The sequence below is a fragment of the Oryzias latipes genome, chromosome 22 (genome assembly GCF_002234675.1).
Source record: "Oryzias latipes chromosome 22, ASM223467v1".
Taxonomy (NCBI): domain Eukaryota; kingdom Metazoa; phylum Chordata; class Actinopteri; order Beloniformes; family Adrianichthyidae; genus Oryzias; species Oryzias latipes.
The window spans coordinates 3,259,576-3,282,921 of record NC_019880.2 but is presented as its reverse complement, the minus strand read 5'-3'; the positions used below and the strand labels follow the sequence as shown (position 1 = coordinate 3,282,921).

At 40.4% G+C, this 23,346-nt stretch overlaps 1 protein-coding gene across 9 annotated transcripts in view; it reads right to left on the bottom strand.

Annotated features, from left to right (window-relative positions):
* LOC101169749 (neurexin-3a) overlaps window positions 1-23,346 on the bottom strand; it is a 166,092-nt gene that overhangs the window by 41,629 nt on the left and 101,117 nt on the right. For all 9 annotated transcript variants that reach the window (XR_002292949.2, XR_002292951.2, XR_002292950.2 and 6 more), the window contains exons 8-18: window positions 20,551-20,844; window positions 20,267-20,414; window positions 19,388-19,771; window positions 13,014-13,217; window positions 11,443-11,469; window positions 9,459-9,578; window positions 9,076-9,196; window positions 7,172-7,432; window positions 5,598-5,788; window positions 4,394-4,567; window positions 2,261-2,380 (exon numbers count right to left, since the gene is read on the bottom strand). Coding sequence is in view for 5 of the 9 variants with exons in the window: in XM_020713761.2 (XP_020569420.1) it covers window positions 2,261-2,380; window positions 4,394-4,567; window positions 5,598-5,788; window positions 7,172-7,432; window positions 9,076-9,196; window positions 9,459-9,578; window positions 11,443-11,469; window positions 13,014-13,217; window positions 19,388-19,771; window positions 20,267-20,414; window positions 20,551-20,844 (2,044 nt within the window). In the remaining 4 variants the exon portion in view is untranslated. The remainder of the gene's footprint in view (window positions 1-2,260; window positions 2,381-4,393; window positions 4,568-5,597; window positions 5,789-7,171; window positions 7,433-9,075; window positions 9,197-9,458; window positions 9,579-11,442; window positions 11,470-13,013; window positions 13,218-19,387; window positions 19,772-20,266; window positions 20,415-20,550; window positions 20,845-23,346) is intronic.

Below are 23,346 nucleotides of genomic sequence, written 5' to 3'. Positions count from 1 at the left end.
TCAAAATGTATTTGAACCTGTCACAAATGCACTATTTTCAGCCATCATCTTCCCCAAATCTTCACAGTAAATGTCACAGCCCAATGCTTCCATAGAATCTACTAAATTATCAGCAAAATGTTAGATTTTGGTTTGATCATCAGTATCGCAAGGATTTTCTCTTCTTTGAAGTCTGAATCAGTAGTAATATTAGAAGCAGGAACCAGGAACTCCTTCAAGTCTCATGACGTCCTGGTTGAATCGGCGTGTTCTGCTTAAAAACATGTTACTGTCACGTGGTCAGACTCGGTCACAGTTCACGGCTCCTCCAAAAGGATGATGATGTAAAAACCAACATCAAACGCACTAAAGATTGGCTGAAAAGAGAACTGGAGCTCAATCTAAACCGTCTGCGTCCTGTGAAGATCTGAGAGCTGAAACTCACCTTTGAGGGAGCTCATCAAACCTGACAGAAGTGCAGCGCTTCGCTCAGGAGGAGCTTCATAACCTGCTCTACTGCTGCATGGACCGGATTTCAGGGCTGTGCGACAAATCAGGTCAACATTTTTGCCATTTACCAGAAACACTTTTAAATCTTTGACACCCTCAAGGTTCAAGAAGAAAACCCATCGCAGGGGTGAGCTGAACAGTCCAACTTGCCAAAGTTGAATGAAAGCAGGTAGAAAACATATTAATTCAAGAGAACAACTTGATCATGAAAAAATATATGTATTCAATTTTTTTGATGGATAAAAAACACTACTCTTGACAAAAACTGATTATCAAAAGTTTTGCCTTTACATCCTAACTTTGCCTATTTTTGTAAAGTTTCTATTAAAATAAATGAAATAACTTTGACCTTTGTTTCTCTGTCCAAAACAAATGATTTTTTTAAGCTTCAGTACAGTTTAACCACATGGTTTATATACACAAGCAAACACATGCAATGCTTCTGACATCTTTAACCTTTATAGTTAGGGCAGAAGAATATAGGGAATTTTCAGATCCAACCCTTTAAATGTTTCAAGTACAAATTGTGTCCAGAGACTCAGCAGTGTCTGAGTATATATCACAATTGGAACAAAGCTGTATAGTTGTGTCATATCAAAGGTCCTAATGTTCACAACTTTGCCACCACCTTTTCACTTTTTTTTTCATACATAAGTGAAATCCAAGCATTTACATCACAGATGCTGTGTTGCACAGACATTTGCATATCATACGTTTCTTTCTTATTTGTTTTTTAGGTAGTTCATCCTTACTGGTTCTCACATTCTCACTGTGCTCTTTGGGTGTTCCACAGGGCAGCATTTTAGGTCCCCTACTCTTTGTTCTATACATAAACGATCTACCCAAAGTGCTCAACTTTTGAGTTCTCCTTTTATATGCCGATGATGTTGTAATGTTCCTGTCTGGCTCAAACACTGACACAACCATTGACAAACAAGTTAACCACCTAATGCTACATTCACACAGAACATGCGACGTGCAGTCTTCTTGAACTTGAATTTAGCCCATTCTGTTCACACTGCACAAGCAGGGAGGGGCCTCTTCTTCTTTTTGTTTTGCTACGATGTACTCACGCATGGACGCTGCCTGCAGTTGGAAAAGGCTTCGTGTGAAATGACCAAGCGGTCTAAGTCTTGGGAATCTTGCTCCAGGCTTTTTCTTTCATATTGAATTCTGGCCAGGCACAAACTGCAATTATTAATTTAACTCTTGGAACCTGAGAACAGACTTAAAAACTTGCATAGCGACGCATGGATGCGAGAGTTTTGAATGCGGGAGCCCAAAACCCAGGTTTACGGGCATTTGCACAGACTTTTCACTGAAAGTGGCAGCTTGAACCTGCGTTGACGCAGCCGGTGTGAATGTAGCTTGAGGTTTATATTCTGCTGAATGGGGATCTGCTGAAAAATAGTTTCAAACTGAGTCAGGCCTAATTAGTTTTTCATATTTTCCTGCTTGATAAAATAAATAAGCAAATAAAACTTCAAGTGCGCTTCATTTAGCAAACACAGGGAGCTTTAAAGGTTGAGCATACAGCAAGAACCACAAGCTCATTTTGAATATTTTCAACAATATTTCAATATTTTTAATATCATTTTCTATATTTTCAACTGTGGCATCAGCCGCTCAGTCAGTGATTTAATTCAAATATGCTCCAAAGTGACAGAGAAAAAGTCCCCTGCTGCATGTTCTTAGGTGGCCAATCTGCCTTTTTTTGGCAGATGTTTTAATTTTGTTTCCAAAACGAGTGTCATGCATTCTCTGGACTCACGGTCGTTGCACTGCGTTCCAGTGTAGGAGGTCATGGAGCAGTCGCAGGTGTAGTTCTCCCACTGCTGGATGCAGACGCCCATGTTGGCACAAGAGTCTTCCTGACAGGTGGTGCTGGGTCCTGCAGCAGATCCCCACATGAGCACAGAGATAAAAATCAGATCTGGGACTAGACTCTGAGACTAACCCTTCAGGCCCCGCTCATCATGTGTTGTTTGAGTGGTGCAACCAGCTGCAATCTTGTATTTTCTTTACCTGGATGACTGCATTTGGGCTGAATCATCTTTTTAATCTGTGCACGAAGCTGCACATTTCCTTAAAGGTGCATCTAGAAGTGCAGCTCAATGTCGCTAACTTTGCCATGCCTCTTTTTATACCTTCACATGACCAAACTTCTCTGTCCTCAATTGAAAGAAATAAAATGCAAAGACTTACCTGGTTTACATTTAAATGACGTGATGAGATGATGGATAGAACGAAACCAAAAAACAGGACTGCAGCTCAAACTGCCTCTTTTGATTCAAGTTTCATGCACGACTGACCTTAAGAAGCTAAATAAGCAAAGCTGTCTTCTGCACTGTGCAATATCGCCATCTAGTGGGAATGCAGTGCAGAACAAGCTGGATTTTGGCTGTCAGTGAAATGCTCTGACAGACGCTCGCTGAGCAAAACACAGACTGTCTCGATGTGATGAAGGCTTATGATGAAACATGGGCAGAACGAGGGTTAAATGACCGAGCAGTTGATCATGATTCACTGCAAAAACAGGGGAAAGAAGCGTTACAAAATCATACAGACACGTTTAATGAAAACACCAGAATGCGATGGGCAACCAATTGTGAATGATGAGACTTTATTTGGAAAAATAAACTAATAAACCATCACTTTATCACAGTGTGTTCAGTACAGTGATAAAAAACATCATCAAACCCATTCAGATTGTCACACTTATTCTCTGTTCAGAGGGAAACGTCAGCAAACGCATCCATTGGTCCAACGTGGAGCTCTATGAGTCTTCAAGAACATTCAGTAAACTCAGTGTCCAACGTAAGAAACGTCATGCAGACGAGACGATGTTGTGAAGGATGATCCAGAACAGCCATGGAAATTCCACAAAAGATGGAAACATTTTGTCCATTTGCTTGTTTCTGCAAAATGTTTCAAAGACCCGAGTTCATGGAGCTGCTGTATACCAGCAGCACGAGCAGCTGGAAAGCAACACGCACAAACGGCTTTGGCCACTGCTTTGAAAGCAAACTGCATGGACTGGGCTCCAGGTTTGGCCTGATGCAGATTGCATGACCAGAGGTAAGCTCCTCCGTTCACATGGAGGTCACATGTCCATGTTTCACTAAAGAACAACCCCAAACCACAGGCGTCCATTCAGCTTTTTATTTATTTATTTATATTTTACAGGTTAAATGTGGGTTCTAGAGAAGCGTTACGTCCTTTTACTAACTTCTAGGTTGTTTTATATTTATCCTGCAGTCATGCTGAAATGTTTGATCAAAGAAAATGGACCACAGCTCATTTTTTTGGTAATTCTGCAAACAGCTACCAATTTAAATCTTGTTCGATTTTATGAAGGAGGGGCCCATTTTCTGTTTTTTTTTCTTGTTTGTGTACCACAAAACTTTAAAGTCGTTTTGACTAATACCGTTAGCTGGCCAGAGACGCCGTGAGAAGGGACAGTTCATAGAGTGAAGAAGATCTAAATGCAGATGTTTGTTCCAGAATGCGACTGTGTCACTAAACATCAGACATCCGTTCACAATCTAAGGGTATACATGAATGTTATGTATCTTTAAATAATAAAAAAAACAAGTTCTACAAAAGGCATAAAAACAGAGCACCTGTTAGTTCGTTTCTTAAAAGTAGCTGACGTCACCGTGACAGGCGAGCCAATATGGCTGATAATGTGTGGAGGGGCAGACACGGGGACGCCTGATTTTCTAACTGTTGGTGAGTGAGGCAATAACTGCAGTAAGTAAGAGGGAGTGGGATCCATACAAATGCACGGTGGAGGAGCTGCTGTTAGCATTGAGCAGGAAGATGGGACTGTTGGAGCTGAAGTTGGAGTTGATTTTAGGGGTGTAGTAGTCTACGTCAGGCTGAGATCTGAGCGGCGGTGTACCTTCACATCCCCGCTCAATCTGCCCGCTGCGGAACAAGGCGTCGTTGAGAAGATCCGGCAGGCGCCCATTAAGGTCCACGGAGGCCAAGCAGCCCTGGAAGCCCTCTCTGGAAGCCACCAGCTTTGGCAGGCTGCCATACATGCCGGGACCGAGTCCTGCAATGAACAGATCCCCTGAAACGCACAGAGGGGAACAGACACAATTAATCAGCAGTGTTACGGTATATACCCCTTTCCTCCGCTGGTGAGTCCTCACACACCAGATGCGCCAGAGCAAACTGCAGGTTACCATGACAACGCGTTGCACCGCTCGGTGACGTTCTAAACTATATCCAAATTAAAAATAACAAGAATAAAGTACTAATATTTGATCTTATATTTCTTCCTTTCATAGGAGACCATTATATAAGTGGGATAATGCCCTTTGAGGGGACTATTATTGGAAATTAAAGGACTTCGCAGAAGCAACTGTCCTCTGCTTCACGGCGTCCATTGATCTCTGACATGGACACCTTGTCAGGCATTCTCACTTACATAGAAAGTAATAATAATTTAAAAAAGAACATATCTTTGTCTTTGTACCACATAAAAAATTCTTTAAAATTAAGTGAAAAAAACTGTGGTTTTGTAAGTTTTAATTGTTTTCTGTTCATAGATTAAGTTTGATGCAGTTTCCAGATGTCTCTGTGGCTGAAGACCGATAAGACAAACTGAGCGTTTTTAGTTTTGTTTTTCCTCCAGGTGGGGAGGAGTTTCTGAATCAGTTATTTACTGCTCATCCACTTAGTTCTAAAATTTGACAGAAAGGCCAGACTAGGAGCAGATGCATGGAGTGTTTTAGTATTCCACCTCCCAGGAAAACGAAATAATATGGAATGTGTCGGAAAAAGTTGACAAAAATATTACATTTCTTTTAGAACTTTGGAGTCTTTATATTAAAGTGTGTAACATTTATTGCACCAGTGGGTTGGTGTCTGTCAGGCAAAAATGTAGAGAAATGCTGAGTTCATGTGGTGTTGGAAGGATTGGAAAATGACTCTGAAAACACACATAAACATCAGAAAAAGAACAAATCTTCCAACACCACATGAATGCAGAGTAACTTTCTGCATCTAAACAGAGGTCAATTTATCTATAGTGCACCAGAATTAAAGAAAAGAAAAACAATACATAAATATAATTTATCCATGTTTGGTGAGCCCACCTTTCAGGTCCAGGTTCTTGGCTCCGTTGATGCTCTGACTTGTGCCCACAGCATCCACTTTCAGAGTGTGGGTGTTGCTGTTGTCCCGGGTGATGGCCACGTTGTGCCACTGGTTGTCATTGAGAGCCCTCTCGCTTTTGCCATTGATGAGGTTGGACCCGTTTCCAAGATCGAACACATAGTGGATGTATCTAAAAGAGAGAATGGATGAAGATTTGATGAACTGCGTTGAAAGTAATTGTTTTAAAACTACAAGAACACCTCCAGAGATGGGATTTTTTTTCCAATTTAAATGAAAAAGCTTATTGTTTGGATGCCCTGTCATTAACCAACAGAGCAAAGAATACTTTACTGCATCATTTTGTAAATCTAAACTGACTTTCTTCCAGAATTTGAATTGACCACACGTACATTTTAAGTAACAAGGTAATAAAAAAGAACTTGTACTTTCTTTGTTTACTTTTAGCTGTCAGTTATTTGATTGTTGTATTTTATGGAAGCAATTCTGTAGCATAATTAAATATAAAAGTCAAAACCAGAAATGCTTTTTAATTTTCAAAATGAAGCTGCATTTTTCTGACTCAAAATTAAAATGAAAAAGCAATACTTCAAAATGCTTTTTCATTTTATACTTAAAAAACGCTTATTCTGTGTCATAATTAAAACGAAAATGCAAATAGGGGATTGCATTTGCATTGAAACATCCACCCTGCGAACATTGTCGCAATAATCATTTCAAGAAAGCATTTCCAGCGAGGAGGCGGAGCGATGACGTCACTGCTTTCTCTGCGGTCCGGCTGCTAAGAGACAGACAGACCAGGAGCAGTGTATCTTTGTGTTAGCGGCAGAGAAGCTGGCTTTGTGGTGGTTGTGAACTGCTGATGATTTTACACAGCTTCTTGGACTACCAAGCAGCTTTCTAAATGCTTTCTCGAAATGATTATTGCGACAATATTCACAGGGTGGATGTTTAATTTTGAGTCATTTGATGCAGTTACATTTTGAAAATTAAAAAGCATTTCTGTTAATTCATTTTAATAGTCAAATTAGACATTTCTAAATGAATTATGCTACACATTTACCAGAGAACCTTTAGAAAATGAAATGTCAAATACCATTTTCATCATCATTTTAATTAAGTGACAGAATAAGCAGTGTTAAAAAAGAAAATGAAAAAGCATTTTGGTGGATTGCTTTTTCATATTAATTTTGAGTCAAAAAATGCAGCTTTATTTTGAAAATTAAAAAGCATTTCTGGTTTTGACTTTTATTTTTAATTATGCTACAGACTCGCTTCCATAGTATTTGGATTGTCTTAATAACTTTTATGTTTACATCCAGGTTTTTAACAATCAGCCTTAACAAGACAATCCAAAAAAGTTGAATGCTTAAATTTTGGTCTAAATATGTAAACAAAAAAAGACAGAAAAGAAAATAAGAGTCACATGTAAAGAAATCTCTTCAGAACTTCACTAAGACAAAATCCTTCCAAAGACATTTATTTTACCCAACAAAATGGAAATGTTATTTTTCATTTTGTCCATAAAGCTTTTATTTTTCAGAATAAAACCAACCCCTTCACCAGCTCCACAGCGATGAAATCATTGCCGTCTCCAGAGTTGAAGAGGATTATACCGTCTGGAGAGGTGGTCTTGAACTGGAAGAAGAGGTGCATGGATGTGTAGGCCTGCAGGGTGGCCAGGCTCAGATAGCTGCTCTTGGACTTGAAGGTGACTGGATCGGCAATAATGGAGCGAACCCCAAAGCGAGCATTGAGCTCACAGAAATCAATGTCACCATTTTTGCACAAGTCAATGTAGAGCATGCCGTTAAACCTGATGGAAGGAGGAGAGCAGTCAAATGAACTTCCGTCAAAAAAGACTGATCTTTTTTACCCAGAGTCCTAAAAAAACACATATGGATAAATATATCATGCTTTGTAGGTTCTAAGGCAGGCACGACCAAAGTGTTGCTTGTGGGGCCAAATGTGGCCCACAATCAATTCTGATCTGGCCAGCAGCCCTTTTCAAAGAAATATACCCAATATGGCCGCCAGCACTGTTGGCAGAAGGAGAAAAGACATGCAACCAAAACAGCAATTTCATGTTTCACCAGAGGATGGCAGCAGAGCTGCGGCCACACTCAAAAGCTCCACCCTGTTAAATTTGGTCCCGTCAAGACAATGATGAAGTAAAAGAATGCAGATTGCATTTTGTATGCTGAAATAGCATGATAATAACGGACAATGCAAAATGCTCTGCAAAACAACTACAAACGTGGAAATCTGGTTATAGCTGCTGGGCTTCGGTGGTTGTCCACACAGGTGCTGCATTTAAAGGGTTTTTCACTCCTTCATGATCATTTCACTGTTAATTAAATAGTTGTTCACATTAGAGAAATGGTACAGAATTAATTTAAGCTGTTTAAAGACCCACTCTCATGAAAAAACAACAACGTGCTTTTGGTGTTTTTAATTCTTAAAGCATTTTCCTAATGATAGCAAACATACAGTATAGAAGCTCAAATATGCATTTCTTAGTGGTTCTTTATTCAAATCATTGTGAATCAGGACCAGAGGAAAAATGCTGTTAGAAAAAAGGCATATTTGTGACTCCGCTGCATTCTACTTGATTCGGATGCATCCACTTTTAGACAGATAGATCCATGTCTGTCTTTGTTTTCCTCGTCTGACCTGGAATCTGGATCTAAACTGTACGGCTGATGGCTCCGATATTGCTCGTCATTTTTGTTGCACCAGTTATGTTAGATTGCGGGTGGGAGGGGCTCTGAGCCAGCGAGTGTTTAGACAGAGAGCTCTGAACAACGGGGAGGGTGAGGGGGGTGAGGTTAGTCTGATCAAATGGTCCCGCCCACAACTTAGAGGTGAATTTCTAACTGTCACTCTGCAAAACAAAACTGTTTTTGTTTCGTTTTGTTTTGCTTTTTTTCTGGTAAAATCGGAATAATTTACATTAAAAGTCCACTGGAAGCGCTTTGAAAACAGATCAAAAGGGTTGGAGTGGGTCTTTAAGCTCGTCGGTGGATTTTAAGCTTCTCTGACATCTCAGTTTTTTTGTGTAACATGTCCTTCAAATATGAAAAATCAGCGTAATTTTCGCAGAATGAAAGTTAGGTTACCTGTAAAGAAATTAACCCCATTAAAATAATCTGATTTTTTAAAAAAAGATGATTTTATGCCAACAGTTAAGACATTTCCATTTGGAAAGAACCTGAAAACCTCGCCAAATATGGCCCTCCTTATAAAGTCTGGACACCCCTATCCTAAAGAGGTAACGCTTTCTTTTACAGTACAGTACTAACAGTGTACTTAAGTGGTATTTACATGATACTTATTGTGTAACTAAAGTTTTGGATGTGTTATTCTTTTTTAACAAATGTCAGCTTAGTTTTTTTTTTTTTTCTTTCCGTTGATAGCTCTTTGGAAAGACGTCACGCCTAAAACATTTAAAAAGTGTACCTGAGGCTCTGCAGATGACCTATGAAGCTCGACGGAATGGTGGAGACAAAGCGGCGCTCCGTCATGACGCCCGTTTCAATGTTGTGGAACTCCAGGCGAGTGTGATCGCCCACCATTTGTCCTGGAAATGGGGAGGGTGGAGGGGATGGGTTGAAAAGAAAGACACAAAAACGAAAAGAAAAGAGAACACTGTCTGACACTAACACAAAAGGGCTGATTTAAGGAGAAAATTACATTAACAGTATTAGATTACTGCAAATTGTCACTACAGATTCATAGCTACACTTGTTTTCTATCATATCATCTGGCACTAGCGGCAACAGACCCCAGCATGGTGCAGTTACACTGACAAGGCAACACTGAAAGCATTTCCAGGTATGTACCTTCAGCTACATCATCGTCAACCGTTAGCTTGTAGGTTTTGCCGCGGCGCACCACACGCACTGTATGCCATTCATTATCATTGAGCTTTTGCCCGGCATACAGGGTCTCCGGTCCCTTGCCTGAGAACAATGGTCAGTCACAACGTTAAGGACATGCTGAGGCTCAAACCAAACCTTTGTTTTCCCATCAGTCAGTCTGGACGGAGTCGGTGACATAAATTCTGGGTAGTGGCTTTGCCGCCGAGAAACTGTCAGAATGGAGGTTTCTTTTTAGGGAAACAAAGGCTTGGTTGGGTCAGAACACAACAGTGGTATACAGAAATGCAAAATATTTATCACAAATTAGAGAAAGTTACTTTAATAATTTCAACCCTCTCTTAACTGCAACTTGAAGCAACAAAAACTAGTATTATTGTTTAAAAATTATTTGTAACTGTCTGTTGAAGACCAAAAAGGTTTTGTCATTGCCTCTTCTGACCCCATTTGCTGCCATTTAGTTTTAAATTGAAACTAACACTATTGTTAGAAATCTGTTAAAAATCAGAAGACCTAGCTTCAAACTAGCTTTTGAGCAAATGTTTTTTCTAGCAACCCGCTGAAGCGAAAGACTGTCTTTAGTGAAGCCAGGTCCCAACAAACTATCAGAGCCTTGCACAGACAAAGACAGCATGTTCAAATATCCATTACTGAGACTAGTTTGGATTTAAAAGGTAAAATGTAAAAAATAAAATCAAAAACACAGGAAGAAAGTATTCTTTTTTTGATTCTAGTATTACTCATGACTGCTCCTTACCAGGGAATGAGGTTAAATCAGGCTCAGATCAACAGCAAATGCCACATCTTTTATCATCCTACAGAAAAAGGGCTTTTCCAAAACCTCCAAGTCCATCATTCTGAGGATGGAAAGTGGAAAAACTCACAACAGCTCTTTTCAGGAGTGGATCTCTCAACAACTTTAGTTCAGGAGCAAAGCCGTGAAAAACACCAGATCCACAAGAGCTTCTTCTTTGTTATTTAACCAGATAAAACCCATTGAGCTCAAGATCTCTTTTTCAAGGGTGAGCTGGCCAGATGCAGCGGAAAAACTGAAGGCTTGTTTCCCAAACATGAGGAACATGAAGATAAAAAAAATGTCATTAGAGATTGTTTGAAGAAGAGAACGGAGTTACGAAGAAACAAAACCAAGCAGTGCCTTACAGACAAAAGTCATCTGTGTGCTCAGGGAACGCCACTCAGTTCTGGTTTAGACTTCTTAGACTCTGCAGGCCTCAGTTTTCATGTTAACCAGCAAAGTCCACAAAAGCAGAATTAGAAAAAGATAGTTTTTTTTTTTTTGACTGACTAATTTTTTAATGAAATCCTCTGGAGATCTCAAAGCAAACATCAAAGATGCTTGATCGATGTCATTACACAAGACCAAGTGGAGATTTCAGAAATGGAAAGTGCCACATTAGAAGAAGCAATCAAAGAGTAAATTCAGCAACCAAGCAAGGAGGTGGAGGGGTCATGATGTGGGTTTGTTTAGCAACCACAAGATCTGGACACCTTGACGTAAACAACCTGTGCAGTAGATCATGTTATAAAAAAGCGCTACATTCTACGGCGAGCCTTTGAAAAGTTGAGCGAAAACCAATGAGAAGTGGATTGATGATCACCTGAGTTTACATGTTTCTCATTTACCACCTGGTAAGAATCAGACTTTGTAGTTTTGATCTAAATAAGATTTCTTTTGTCAGAACACATCTCATTCTATTCCTTAAGTTGGTCCAAATTACACATCAGAGAAAGTATTACACAGCTATGATATTTAATTTAATACGTTTAACGTGTCTGTACTTGAATCTCTGTTAGGGCGGAAGGAAGTATTCTTTTGACCATGCTTTTAGTAAGAAAATAAATTAGATAAAGAAACAAAAGATAGATCAAGAGCACATCAACATCCCATCAACATACAGAGCAAAATGAAACTTGAGTGTTAACTTACTGGAGTTACAGTTTATCCTGATACAGTCTAGATGGGGAAGAATAAATGACAGATGAAATTGCATCCTTCAAGGTTACTGCTGCAGACATCCAAAAACAAAAAGTCCACCCTTCCGGGGACGTACACATGCGGCAGGGCGGCCATTTCGTGCCTGCAGTCTTACAATTTGACTTTTGGACATGAAAACATGGAACATCACTCAGAACATTACCAAATGTCAATTCATATCATTTGTGTTACAAGAGATTAAACTTGATGGATCAGTTCATGTATTTATACTAAAATGGCCACTTCTGTTACCAGCTACGCAGCTTTTGCAACCCAACACTGCGTTGTTGATGTAAACCCACTCATGGCAGAAGAGTCGGTGACTCTGGCTCCAAACCTCTGCTCCAATAAAGCAGTTCCAGTCTTTCGAAATTGAAAAACAAATCTGACTTTTTTTTTTTTTTTTTTGGATTAGAGAACAGAGCAGATTTTTATGATCTGAAGTCAGAACAGCTGCTGGGTTGGTCGGCGCGTGGCTGGTGGTTTCATGTGTCGTCAACCGCAACAGAAAAGTGGGAGCAAACAGCCGCGATCCAATCAGCACCAGCACCATGCAGAGGCACCGGATCCCCAACCATATGATGCTACGCCTGCATGTGACCCTAACAGCTGAATCTACGACAGGCTTTAAAGTAAAAGCACTTACAGACACTGCATCTATACCAGCTAAAGACTAAACACTCATACAAGTTCAAAGTCTACAGTCTGCCTTACTGGAATTAATGTTTTTGTAGAATATAAATCATTTGATTGTAAACCAACCGATGTGTCTCGGCTTTGAAACTAGTAGATAAAAACAGGTGAAAGTTTTTAGCCTTTTTTCTTTTTTGATCTATGTTTTAAAGATTGGACCTGGACTCGTATGGGGTCGCAGCCAACTGCAGGTTTTGCTGGGCTCTGTTCTCGGGCTGTTCGCCTGACGGGCCGCAGGCTTAAGGCCTTTGAAGGGGTGAATACCATCTTTTGACAAAGCATGGAGGGAGATGGAGCTGACTGGGAAATGAAGAGAACAAGACACTGAAGTAAAAAAAAAAAAAAGCACACAGTTCCAATAAAGATACTGTAGTTAGCAAAGGAAAACTCAAACAGAAGAATGACTCCAAGTTGGTCACAAAAAAAACAGGTTAGTGAGAAACACCTGAGAAGTGTCCTCTAACAGTTTGCTGTCTGATGAACTGAGGATCCTTAGAGGTATGTCTCAGATCTGAGCACACATCAAAGACCTACACCTGTCTTAAGATATCTTTAAATTGCAATTGCTTTGGTTTTCCATTTTAAATCTGAGCCAAATCCCAAAACTATTCAATTGCCACATATACTGTGTGCAGAAACCACATGAATGCCCATGCATGAGTTAAAAACGGCAGTCCTGCCTGGAACTGAAAGGAACTTACAGATCAGTGGTATGAAGAACAGATGATGACTCAAAAAGTGGAGTGGAGACGTTACCGCTCAGCAGTAAGCCATCTCAGGTGAAGGTGGAGGTGTGGAGGCTGATGGGAGTGGGCGGGGGTATACGATACCTAAGTTGACTGTGAGTTTGACTCGACTTCCATCCAACTCCAGCCGGAGGGTGTCAGCAGAGTCCTGCGAGGTGGTGGCCATGAGGAGGCCGTAAGCCCGCTGGGAGCGGAAGCGCAGCGACACGTCCTCCGCCTCGGTGTGCATGACATTCGGCATCACCACCTTCATGTGCATGCTGCCGTCATAGGAGAGAATAGACGCTTCTGCAAGAGAAAAGTCGGCAACACATATGGAGTCAGGTGAGGGTGCTTTGAGAAAGCTCAACCCTTTATGGAAACCACAGAAACATTTAGGGCAAACTGACAGTAGAAAAAAGGGACACTTTAGCTTTAGAACCATTGATGGTATAATGTATAACTGGACAAATTGCATGTGACGTCATCCATAGAAAATGCCTTTTCTTTCAGGTCCAAACAAATGAAATCAATTCAGACGCCATTTTCTGCCACATGTCCATCGCCATGTTGGAACCAGACGATTAGTCTGTCTACATGTCTATGGCAACCACACTCTCCGATCGGGAGTGAGCATGTTAGAAGGCCACACCCCTATCCCTGAAAGCAGGCTCAGGAGAATGTGTCAATCAAACGCTTTGCCTGTTCGACACAAGACCACCTAATTTTATAGAGGCATCTGATCGGTCAGTTTATTACTTGAATAACTTGTGGTACAGCAGACATATCATGAAAACAAAAATTAGGATTAGCAAGAATGTGTTAATAACAGGGAGTAGAGCAAGAATGGTTATTTGGACTAAGACAACAACTAAGAAATAGCTGTTCATTTCTCCAAAGATACCTGTAGGATTTCAGCTTTTTGGGACCAGCCGGTACTTCCTATTTGGAACACAAGGGGGACGGGGTCGCTCAGTTAAATTCTCATTTACTGCCAATGTTTGAAACCCATGTAGACCAAATTTCTATCTCATATTTATTGACAACGATCCAATCTCACTTTTGCCTCAGTCACAAATGCCCTTACAGGTGAATACGGGCTTTCTCTGGGCAAGAAAATGGGCAAACCGGTGCAGGGCACACAGGTGGCCTATACAAAATTTTAAGATTGTAGTCAACTCGGTGAGCCAACAATGTTCATGCACATTTTTTTTCTAAGGCCACAAGGGAGGGTAAAGTAGGTGAGATATAATTTTTTTTATGCTCTTTAACCCTTGTGCTATCCAATGGGGTCAAGATGACCATTGATGTGTTCTCCCTACCATGACAAAGGTGGATACGGGTGGAGAGGATTTCATGTAATCCATGGACACCAGTGAAGATCAGAAATTATTGAAGAAAAAAGTTCAGCGCACTGTCTAGTGGGTCTAGATGACCCCACTCTCTATGTTAAAGTGCCTAGGATAGCACAAGGGTTATGTGATACGTGCATACTCATTTTGGACAGCTTGACTGTTAGGAGCATGGTTAGAGCTTGGTCACATTCTACAGGCGTCCTCCGCGCACCTGCATACCCCCTGCATCCAACATAAGATATAGTGTGGCGGAAGGTCACCATACAACAGCATCATCCGTACATCATAAGCGCGCGCCCCTTGCATTCTCCTTAGAAATACGTCAAGATACTACGCGCACAACAATGGTACGTTCCTTATCTTGACACACTTGCGGTCCCCTAAAGATGCAGCCGCTCATCCCTACAACCCTCCATGAACCCGGACAACCCAAAAAACTGTTGCACCCACATACGTCAATCCCCCATGACTAAGGCCTTGAATGCAAGACACACATTATTTATTTCACAGTCCCTCCACTGGAGTTAAGTTTGATATAAGACTGGAGACTTATACCACTTTTTTGATCTGTAATTCTGTTTTCTGTGGGCTGTTGGCTCCTCTTTTGTGAGTCACTTTAGATAAAAGCTTCTGTTGAATGACTATATTGAGAATATTTTTTAATGCTATTTTCCAAAGGACAACCAATGAATCTTCATAACTCGATGGCTCCCCATCCTGCCCTCTCTGTGTGCTGAGGAGTCTGGCAGCCGCTGTTATTTTGCTGCTATTGATCAGACGTGATTATTTTTCCTGTCACAAATACTTAGTTTGATAAATGATCAAATAAAGTGCTGAAGCTTTAAATGCCCTCCAAATGTCCTTTTGTGTTGCTCTCTACATAAAGAGAGCAGATTTTACCACTAGGGGGAGACACAATCCACTTGTTTATCTATTACAGGCCATTGTGTTCCCATCCTGGTTCTCAGAACACCCCACACTGATGATATGATTGTTTTTTTAGCTCCACTTTTTAAAAGCCTGTTTCATTTCGAGGCAGAGCTGAAGAAAATTGTTCAAAGGCAATGCATTGTGGTCTATGTTTGCCCAATCTGGTGAGCATTGATGCACACTGGTTCTGGGGCAATGAATTTTGGAATTGTAGATTCGGACTGCTCTACAAAATGGTGAACGCAAGGAATTCAGACATAGCGTTGCGTTTCAAGCATTTACACAAGTAAGAAATGTGCTAATTGTAAAATTTAAACACTAAAAATTGACACTTTCATATTCAAATATGCAAGTAAAATTAGGAAATTATAGATTACCGTAAAACTCAGAGTGCGCTGTAGTATAACTGTATAATTGTCTCTGCAGCACATATAAGCATGAAGTCATGTGTGTGTTAACCTTTGTGTTCACATGTCAGTTTTTTGTGTTTGTGAAATCTGGAGGCTCAGGCGCTGATGTCTAATTGACAAGGTGTCACAGAGCAGGAGCGCTGTAATGAACACAGTTTAAGCTCTTATTACAGCTCTGACTTGGCTGTCACATTAACTCTGACATGTCATATTTCTTGGATGCAGCTGTGCCTGTGTGGCGACCCGCATGTCAGTGAGCCCAGGAGACTCAAAACTGACCTACATCATTGTAAAAGAGCCAACAGCAGAGCATCACTGGGTCCTGCACTTCCAGAAAAGACATTTCTTCCTTAATTAGTATTAAAAAAATTAGCAATTAGCTCAAAACAATGGGAAAAACACACACAAAAACGGACGCTCTCCTATCTACATTTATTGAAGAAATTCCTTTGTGTCTTAAAATGGCCGAGACACAACTCCACCCTTCTCTCCTGTTTTATATGCACACATCTATATATATGCAAATGATTCATCCTGCACTGCTGCTGCTGGTTCCCAGCTCTGCTCACACACGGTGAACCAGCTGACACTCCGCCTCTGTTATCACAGCAAATCAGCTCTACATCGTAGAACTGGACGACTTCTGCGCAGTCCATGAGTCTGAACAGATACACATTCTGTGCTCCTCTGCAACAACAACACAAACAGAGCCGTGTTTGTCTAGGCAACACAAACACAAATGTTTGTTTTCTGATTCAAGATTTCCAAACCACATAACGTTTTTTTAAGGATTCAATTCGTATCATTGGTGACAGGTTTCATTTTTTTTTTTTTTTTTTTTACAGTCGCCCGCTTTAACTCATTTCGCCTTAGAATTTAAACACTTAACTCTGACTTATAAGGTGTTAAGGTTTTGTCTTAACTAAGTAGAAAACTTACCACAAAGCAAATAAATAGGTTTTGCAGATGGCGAGCTATAAGCACTGAACTGAAAACATTAGGGGAAAATGAGAGCCACTGTCCTGAGATGAGATGTAAAGGTCTTAAAGAACAAATCCTCCACAGTTCTCCACAGCAAGCTTCACGTTACCATAAATATACTATTGTTCCAGATTAATCTCCAACAACATTTCACAGATTTGCAACTAAATTTCAAAATGTCCGAAACGCTGAATCATAGGAAAGAAACTTAAGTTCTTGCGGAACCACTTTATTTTGTGCAAATTACTTTCTCCCTTTGTTCTGTTATTCATCGTTTTCTTTTCCAAATGTTATTTTTACTGTCGTTTTAAGTCTTGGGTGTTCTTGAAATTAAAAGACTTGGCCGCTCCTTTGTCAGTTCAGTCAACATATTGCATATCTGATTAGCTTACTGTCAGAAGTCAGAACTGAGTGGGGTCATTCGTCTGGTCCTGTCAGTGTTTCCCAACTCTGCTCCTGTCCAGCACTTTTTCCATCCAATGCACCTCTAATGACTGCCATCATCACGTATACTGATGAAGGTTCAATCATGGCATCTGGTCTTAAAATTGAATCGGTTCGTTCAAAAGGGTCCCAAGTCCACAATTTTTTTCAAAATAGAGATATTACATGTTCTATGGCCTTCAAGGGTAAAGCTATCTAATTATGTGCAAAAAAGTCCCAAGTCTGTTGTAATATATAGACCATGCTTGACATTTAAAATGTATTAAGTGCAAAATTCCCGGACTTGGGTCTCTCTTGCATGGGTTTTGCTTTATCCCATAGATGGCAGCACTAGTTATTTAATATGGCAGTTCCCCTGTTTATCCCTTGTGCTATCTTAGATGACCCCACCCTTACATTGACGTGTTATTCCTACCATGACAAAGGTGGATAAAGGTGGAGAGATTTGATGCAATCCAGTGAAGATCACAAATCATTGGAGAAAAAAGGTTCAACACACTGTCTAGTGGGTCTAGATGACCCAACTCCCAACGTTAAAGTGCCTAGGATAGCACAAGGGTCAATTCAAGAAGGGCCCAAGTCCAGAGACTTCAGTTTGTTAGTCCTCTGAAATGATAAAGGTGAGGTGCTTCATATTATAGCATTTGTAAAATCATTTCCTGGAAAAGCAAACATCTTGGACTTGGGCCCCTTTTGAACTAATCGATTCAATTTTCCTTCTTTGAAGTGTTTCACCGTTCATCCAAGTGGTGTAATCCGTCTGAGTGATTATGCTACTGATGAGTGATTTTTCTTTTCATGAATTTGTCAAATGCAGCTTTTACTCAGGTGGCAGGGGGCAGAGGGGGAGAGTGAGGGGCCTGAAACATTAAGCCGGGTCAAAAGGAGGCGGCAAGGATTCGGGAGGGTATAGAACCTGTTTCCCACAATGCCACTAGCAGCTTTAATAATTGGCTAAAATCTATACACACAGATTTGACATCTTCCTTCCTTGCATTGTATTTTTGTTTTCTGCTAAAGTACAACACATACTGATTTGCCTTCATCATATTTGAACTCCATTCTTCCCTCAAGCTATTCTAAAATATTACGAAGAAAGAATTGGACCTCTAATGTAACTCTAACTCCTTCATAATAATAATAATAATAATAATGAAGGAAGAAAGAGATACAAATATTTAGTGTATAAACAGCCCTGCCTCAAAAGTGAGCCTTCCTGCTGTCATTTTTAAGTGGATGCATCTAAACCCTGTAAATCAAGGTAATTAGACCAACTGGAGAATGGCTTCATATCTCAGGCTAGTGAGATATATTTTTCCATTTGAGCGCCGATATATCCGCGGCTCCATTACTGAAGGCGTTAAGTCCCAGGGCTGCAGTTCTTTATTTCTCTGGACAAATTGTCTGAAGTCAGAGCAAAGACAAACGGCAGGTGAGGCTGTGCACAAAAACAACTGCTGGGCAAAATACACAGCTGCCAAGATATGAAAGCTGCCATGAAGCACAAACGTCTCCCACCTCTTCATCACACAGCAATGACCAATTTTCCAAAGGGAAGGGTGGTGTGGTAAAAGTTAGCAAAGCCAACCTTGACTGAAACCCAGCTGCACTGCGATCTTAAACCCCATCCATGATAATTTATGCCTCATGGTCCAAATCTGCGTCTTTTCCCTTTCATTTATGGTCATTAACATGAACATATTCACATTTAAACTAAGTGTGTGTGATGAAAGTTTGCCCAGATCATATATTGTATTCTCGCTTCTGAAGTTCTTACCACAGACTTTCCAACAACTTTAAAATAATTTTACTATAATAGAAAACTGTGAAAGCAAATAAAGCAAGAATTCTCTGAGAAATACTTAGAAATATTTTTGAATGTACTGACTACCAAAACTTCTGAACATAACAGTAAAAAATTAGAAGTAGTTTAGGAATTAAAACTTAAGCATATGAGCACCAACATGATTCCATACAAACTCCTAGCTTTATGAAAAAAAAAAAAGTTGAAGCGCTTTATAACATAAACCTTTAAGTTGTAAATTTTGGATTTCACTTTTTTTCAACTGCTAAGGATTTGGCTTTAAAATCGATTTGTTTAGCTTGGAAAACCACTATAGTTTAAACCTTTATCTGTTAAAAGCCAAATGTAGCCTTAGTTTTAAGCAGCCTTCTATGCACTAAACACATCTGAAGACCCTCTGAGGACAATAGTCAATTTGTAAGGGACGCAGTTAGGAGGTCTTTTGTCACTCTGACTCCTTCTGGGCTTCTGTTCTTGCTGAGATGTTTTACGAGTTATGCTTATTAGGTAAGACTTAGTTTGTGCACATAAAAAAAAAAAAACGCATCTGCTTACCTCTTTCACAGGTGCGTGACCAGTAGCCAGTGCCTGTACAGTCACAGATGAATCGATTCCAGCCTTCTTTGCAAATGCCGCGGTTCTTGCACGGGTAACTCTCACACTGCTTGCCTGTCTGTTTGTCACACGAGGGCTTGATGCCAGCGCCATTTTGTGCCTCAGCAATTTGACGGATGTCTTTGCTTCGGCCGTCGATGAAAAGGTCCCGGACACAGCCCACGTAGCCGTAGTTTAGCATCGCAGTCCAGAGTTCGGTGGGTAGGATGAGTTTGGTGCGATCGGTTGGAAGCCCTCCTAAGTACATGTCCCCCTCCAGGTCCAGTATCTCACTCTCACCACTGGCTGTAAAAGGGGTTCTTCTGCTGTTTACAGAGATGGTGCCTAAAGATGGAAGGGAAACCCGTCAAACACAATAAGAAGAAAGTGTCTCGATAACCAAAAACAAAAATCGCAAAAATATGATGCAATAGGCACCCCCACTCCTGGGCTTGTTCACAAACTGTACCCTGTTTCCCTTTTTTTCTTAGATGCTGTCACTTGTGATGTAGAAGTTGATGTATGGCTGTGACCTTGGTCTATCACAGAGCAGCTAACCTTATTTAGGTAACCTTGTTGCTGTAAAAATGTTTGGTTGTAACTTCGAATGGGGGCTTGTCCGGGATTATTTCCCCCCAAATTTTCATTGTGAATTGTTCAGCGTGAACATTTAAAAGAGTGACCTTCTTTAAACTTAAACAGTTAAGTCATTAAAAAATAATAAATTGCATGCTTTTCCTGGTGGACATTTTCTGTTGAATGTGTTTGATCACGTTCTTCCATTTTTATAAATAATACACTGTTCTTTTAAACCAGAGCCGTTTTATCAATTTAACTGACCTGAGCGTCCATCCCTCTGGATGTCCACATGATACCAGATCCCATCATTCACTTTTGTCTGTGTGGCCTTCACCTTGATGGTCCCTGAGCCCATGTCTAAAAGCAGGTACAGGCTGCCATCCAAAAGCTCTACAGCAAAGAAGTCCACCTGAATGAGAAAAAAACAGAAAATCAACAAATATGCATTTTTTTCTGAATCTATGTAACAACATAGACAGCAAAAGGCGCATCAAAATGAAACAGACTCTTTGTTACAAACAAAAAAAGACCGTGCATGAGCAAACCTTGGTGTTCTTTTGGCTGCGGGCAGCATCTTTGCGCTCCTGCGGTTTCCCGTGGGTGAAGAGGATGAGGCCGTTTGGCTCAGTTGTGCGGAAATCAAAGGAAATGGATCCCATCCGCTTGGTGTTCCACTTTGGGAGACTGATGTAGGCCTCTGGTGTCTCGAATGAGATAGGATCTAGCGTAGCCACATTCTCACACTTGTAGGACACCTCACCCTGGATTTTCATTTTCTGGTCCAGGAGTCGAGCCATTCGGGACAACTCAAGTCGGATGTCATTGTTCTTATACACCACCTATGGTGAGGACAATATAGCTCGACTTATTTTAGTGTTTAGACAAAGATTTAAAGTCACAAACATATAATGAATGGCCTGGACGGAATGACCCCTCCCCTCTGGTATTCCAAACAGGAAGTGCCTGCTGGCTCCAAGAAGCCAAAATCTTCAGACTTCTATATCAAAATAAACAGCCGTTACTCAGTCATTCTTTGTCTCTTTGCTCTGCTACATTTTTGTTATCAAAATAACTTTTTTAGATATTTAAAAAATGGACAATCGGACACCTTGATGAAAGTAGGTGGTCTACTTTTATCAATTAAATGTTCAAAACATTTAATTGACAGATTTTGTGTAGCAAACTGTAACAAGCTCACTCCTGATTGGCTAAAGTGGTTGTCATAGAAACGTTTACTCAAATTGACTGGACCATGCTTTGCTTTGTTACGTCCTTTAATGTACCTTTTATTTGACCGGGATAAAGAGTGCTGCTGTTTGGTGGGGGCTGCACAAAACGCTGTTGCTGCTGCTCATTGCTATATTTCTCAACATCCCCTGAATACAAAGCTTTGTTCAGGATTTTAAAGGGTCTCTTGCTTGTCATTGCTTTATAATGGGCTCTCCCAAACATTTACCTGATGCAATGAATGCCACCACTCTTCCATTACCTGGCATTTTAAAAGGTCCAGTGTCAGCTGAATGAAATCCAGTTGACGTATAAGCTTTGGAGCCTTTTCGATAAAGGACGATTTACCTCACTTACAGGTACGCTGGGTTGTTTCGTCACTCAACACGCCATCATCAATTATCAATTATAAATATCAATTAAGCCTTCCCTTTGAACCAATAGCTCAATAGCTTGCCTTTCCTCTTAGTCAATCCCAATCGGATTGTTAACCTTTAAATTCATGAATGGTTGTCTCTATCTGCATTATTAAAAATATATCAAAGCAGTTGTTAAAATTAGACCTTTAGGGAAATTATCATGTTTCTGTTAATATAACAAAAGTGAAAAAAAATATTTTCTGATAATAAGAATATGCTGTTGTTGTTGTTTTTTTAAATTCTTTTTTAACATATACCAGTTCTGATTCTGCACTCCATCAAGGTTTTGGTGAAAACGAGTCAGCTGCATAAACCTGCATAGAATAAACGGTGGCCAACGTGGATCCAGGTGACTTCCGGATCAGGGGACCACCTGGAAAAACCAACACTTCCTTTTTCAGACAAATGTCCTTGAAGTGATGGAGAGCAAGTGACTCAGAAACAAATCTTTTATCACAGCAGCTTAAATGTTGTCAGTAACAAAGAGGGGATGGAGTCATGGGGGGCGGGGGGTCTCTAAATTGAAATCTGCTGAAGTGGAAAATTGAAGGCATTTTTTTCCCCCCTCTAATTCTCAGGGCAGAGAAGCTCCCTCTGTCTGCATCTGAGCGCCAATGTATACAAACACACTCTTTCGCATGCCTTTTTTTTTATCATAATGCCTCTGCTGCTGGTTCTCCAGTCTGAGATGGCTGAGCGAGTAGATTGAGGGGCCAGGCTGAGATTATTGATAATCCCACAGCAGATCTGACAGTAAATCAACTCATCCCTGGAGGTGCAAGGAGACTGACAACACTTGCTGTTTGCCTCTCCTTTTCCCGTCTCCTCTGCTCTCATAAGTCCAATTTCTGGAATCTAGACTCTCTGCTGTTGCATATTTCACTGGAGATAATTTGAAAGGAGCTTTTGGATGCAGCTAAAATTAATTTACTAAATTTAAGAGTTGGTTTGATCTGAAGAAGAACTTAAATAAATATGTCACGTTTGGAAATAGAACAAACGAGACTAATAATTATGGCTGACAATAAAGGAATTGAAAGAGTGTCTGAAATAAACACTTCTTGGTGTGATAATTGACCAAAAAACGAATTACAACAAACAGAGATTACATCAATTCTAACATTTCTAAATCAATATCTTTCTCTCACAAAATGAAACCTTTTTTTAATCACTGCACATTTTGTACACAATGTTTTCTTTATTTTGTTTCTGGTGTTCAAATCTGAAATTCACAGTAATTTATGTTAAAACATGTTTACATTCATTTCGTTTAAAAAGTTTATTAAATAGTTTATTTGCGTTTAATGTTCTCATAAGGGTTGAAAGAATGCAGGCCGAATGGATGGCCTCAGCGTTTAGACCTCCTCTTCAGTTCACACAGCACTGCTGGGAATCTGCGTCTCAACAAGAATCCACTCTCTTTAGGGAAATACCCAGATTATCTGTCCAGTGACTGTACACCTCTGCTTCCGCCGCACTTCTGCTGACAAGGACGCCACAAACGGCGCGTTTGGAGAGGAGGAGGAGCAGAAATGAAGGGCACAGCTGACAATTTGACAAGTCACTTTCAGCTTCCTCCACCTCCCAACAATTAAAGCAGAAAGGTCTTTCAACACGCAAAAGGAGCTTTATCAGTGCACCGCAGATGGCAGGTTAACATGAGAATGAAGCATGAGAGGTAAGTGATCGGAAAAC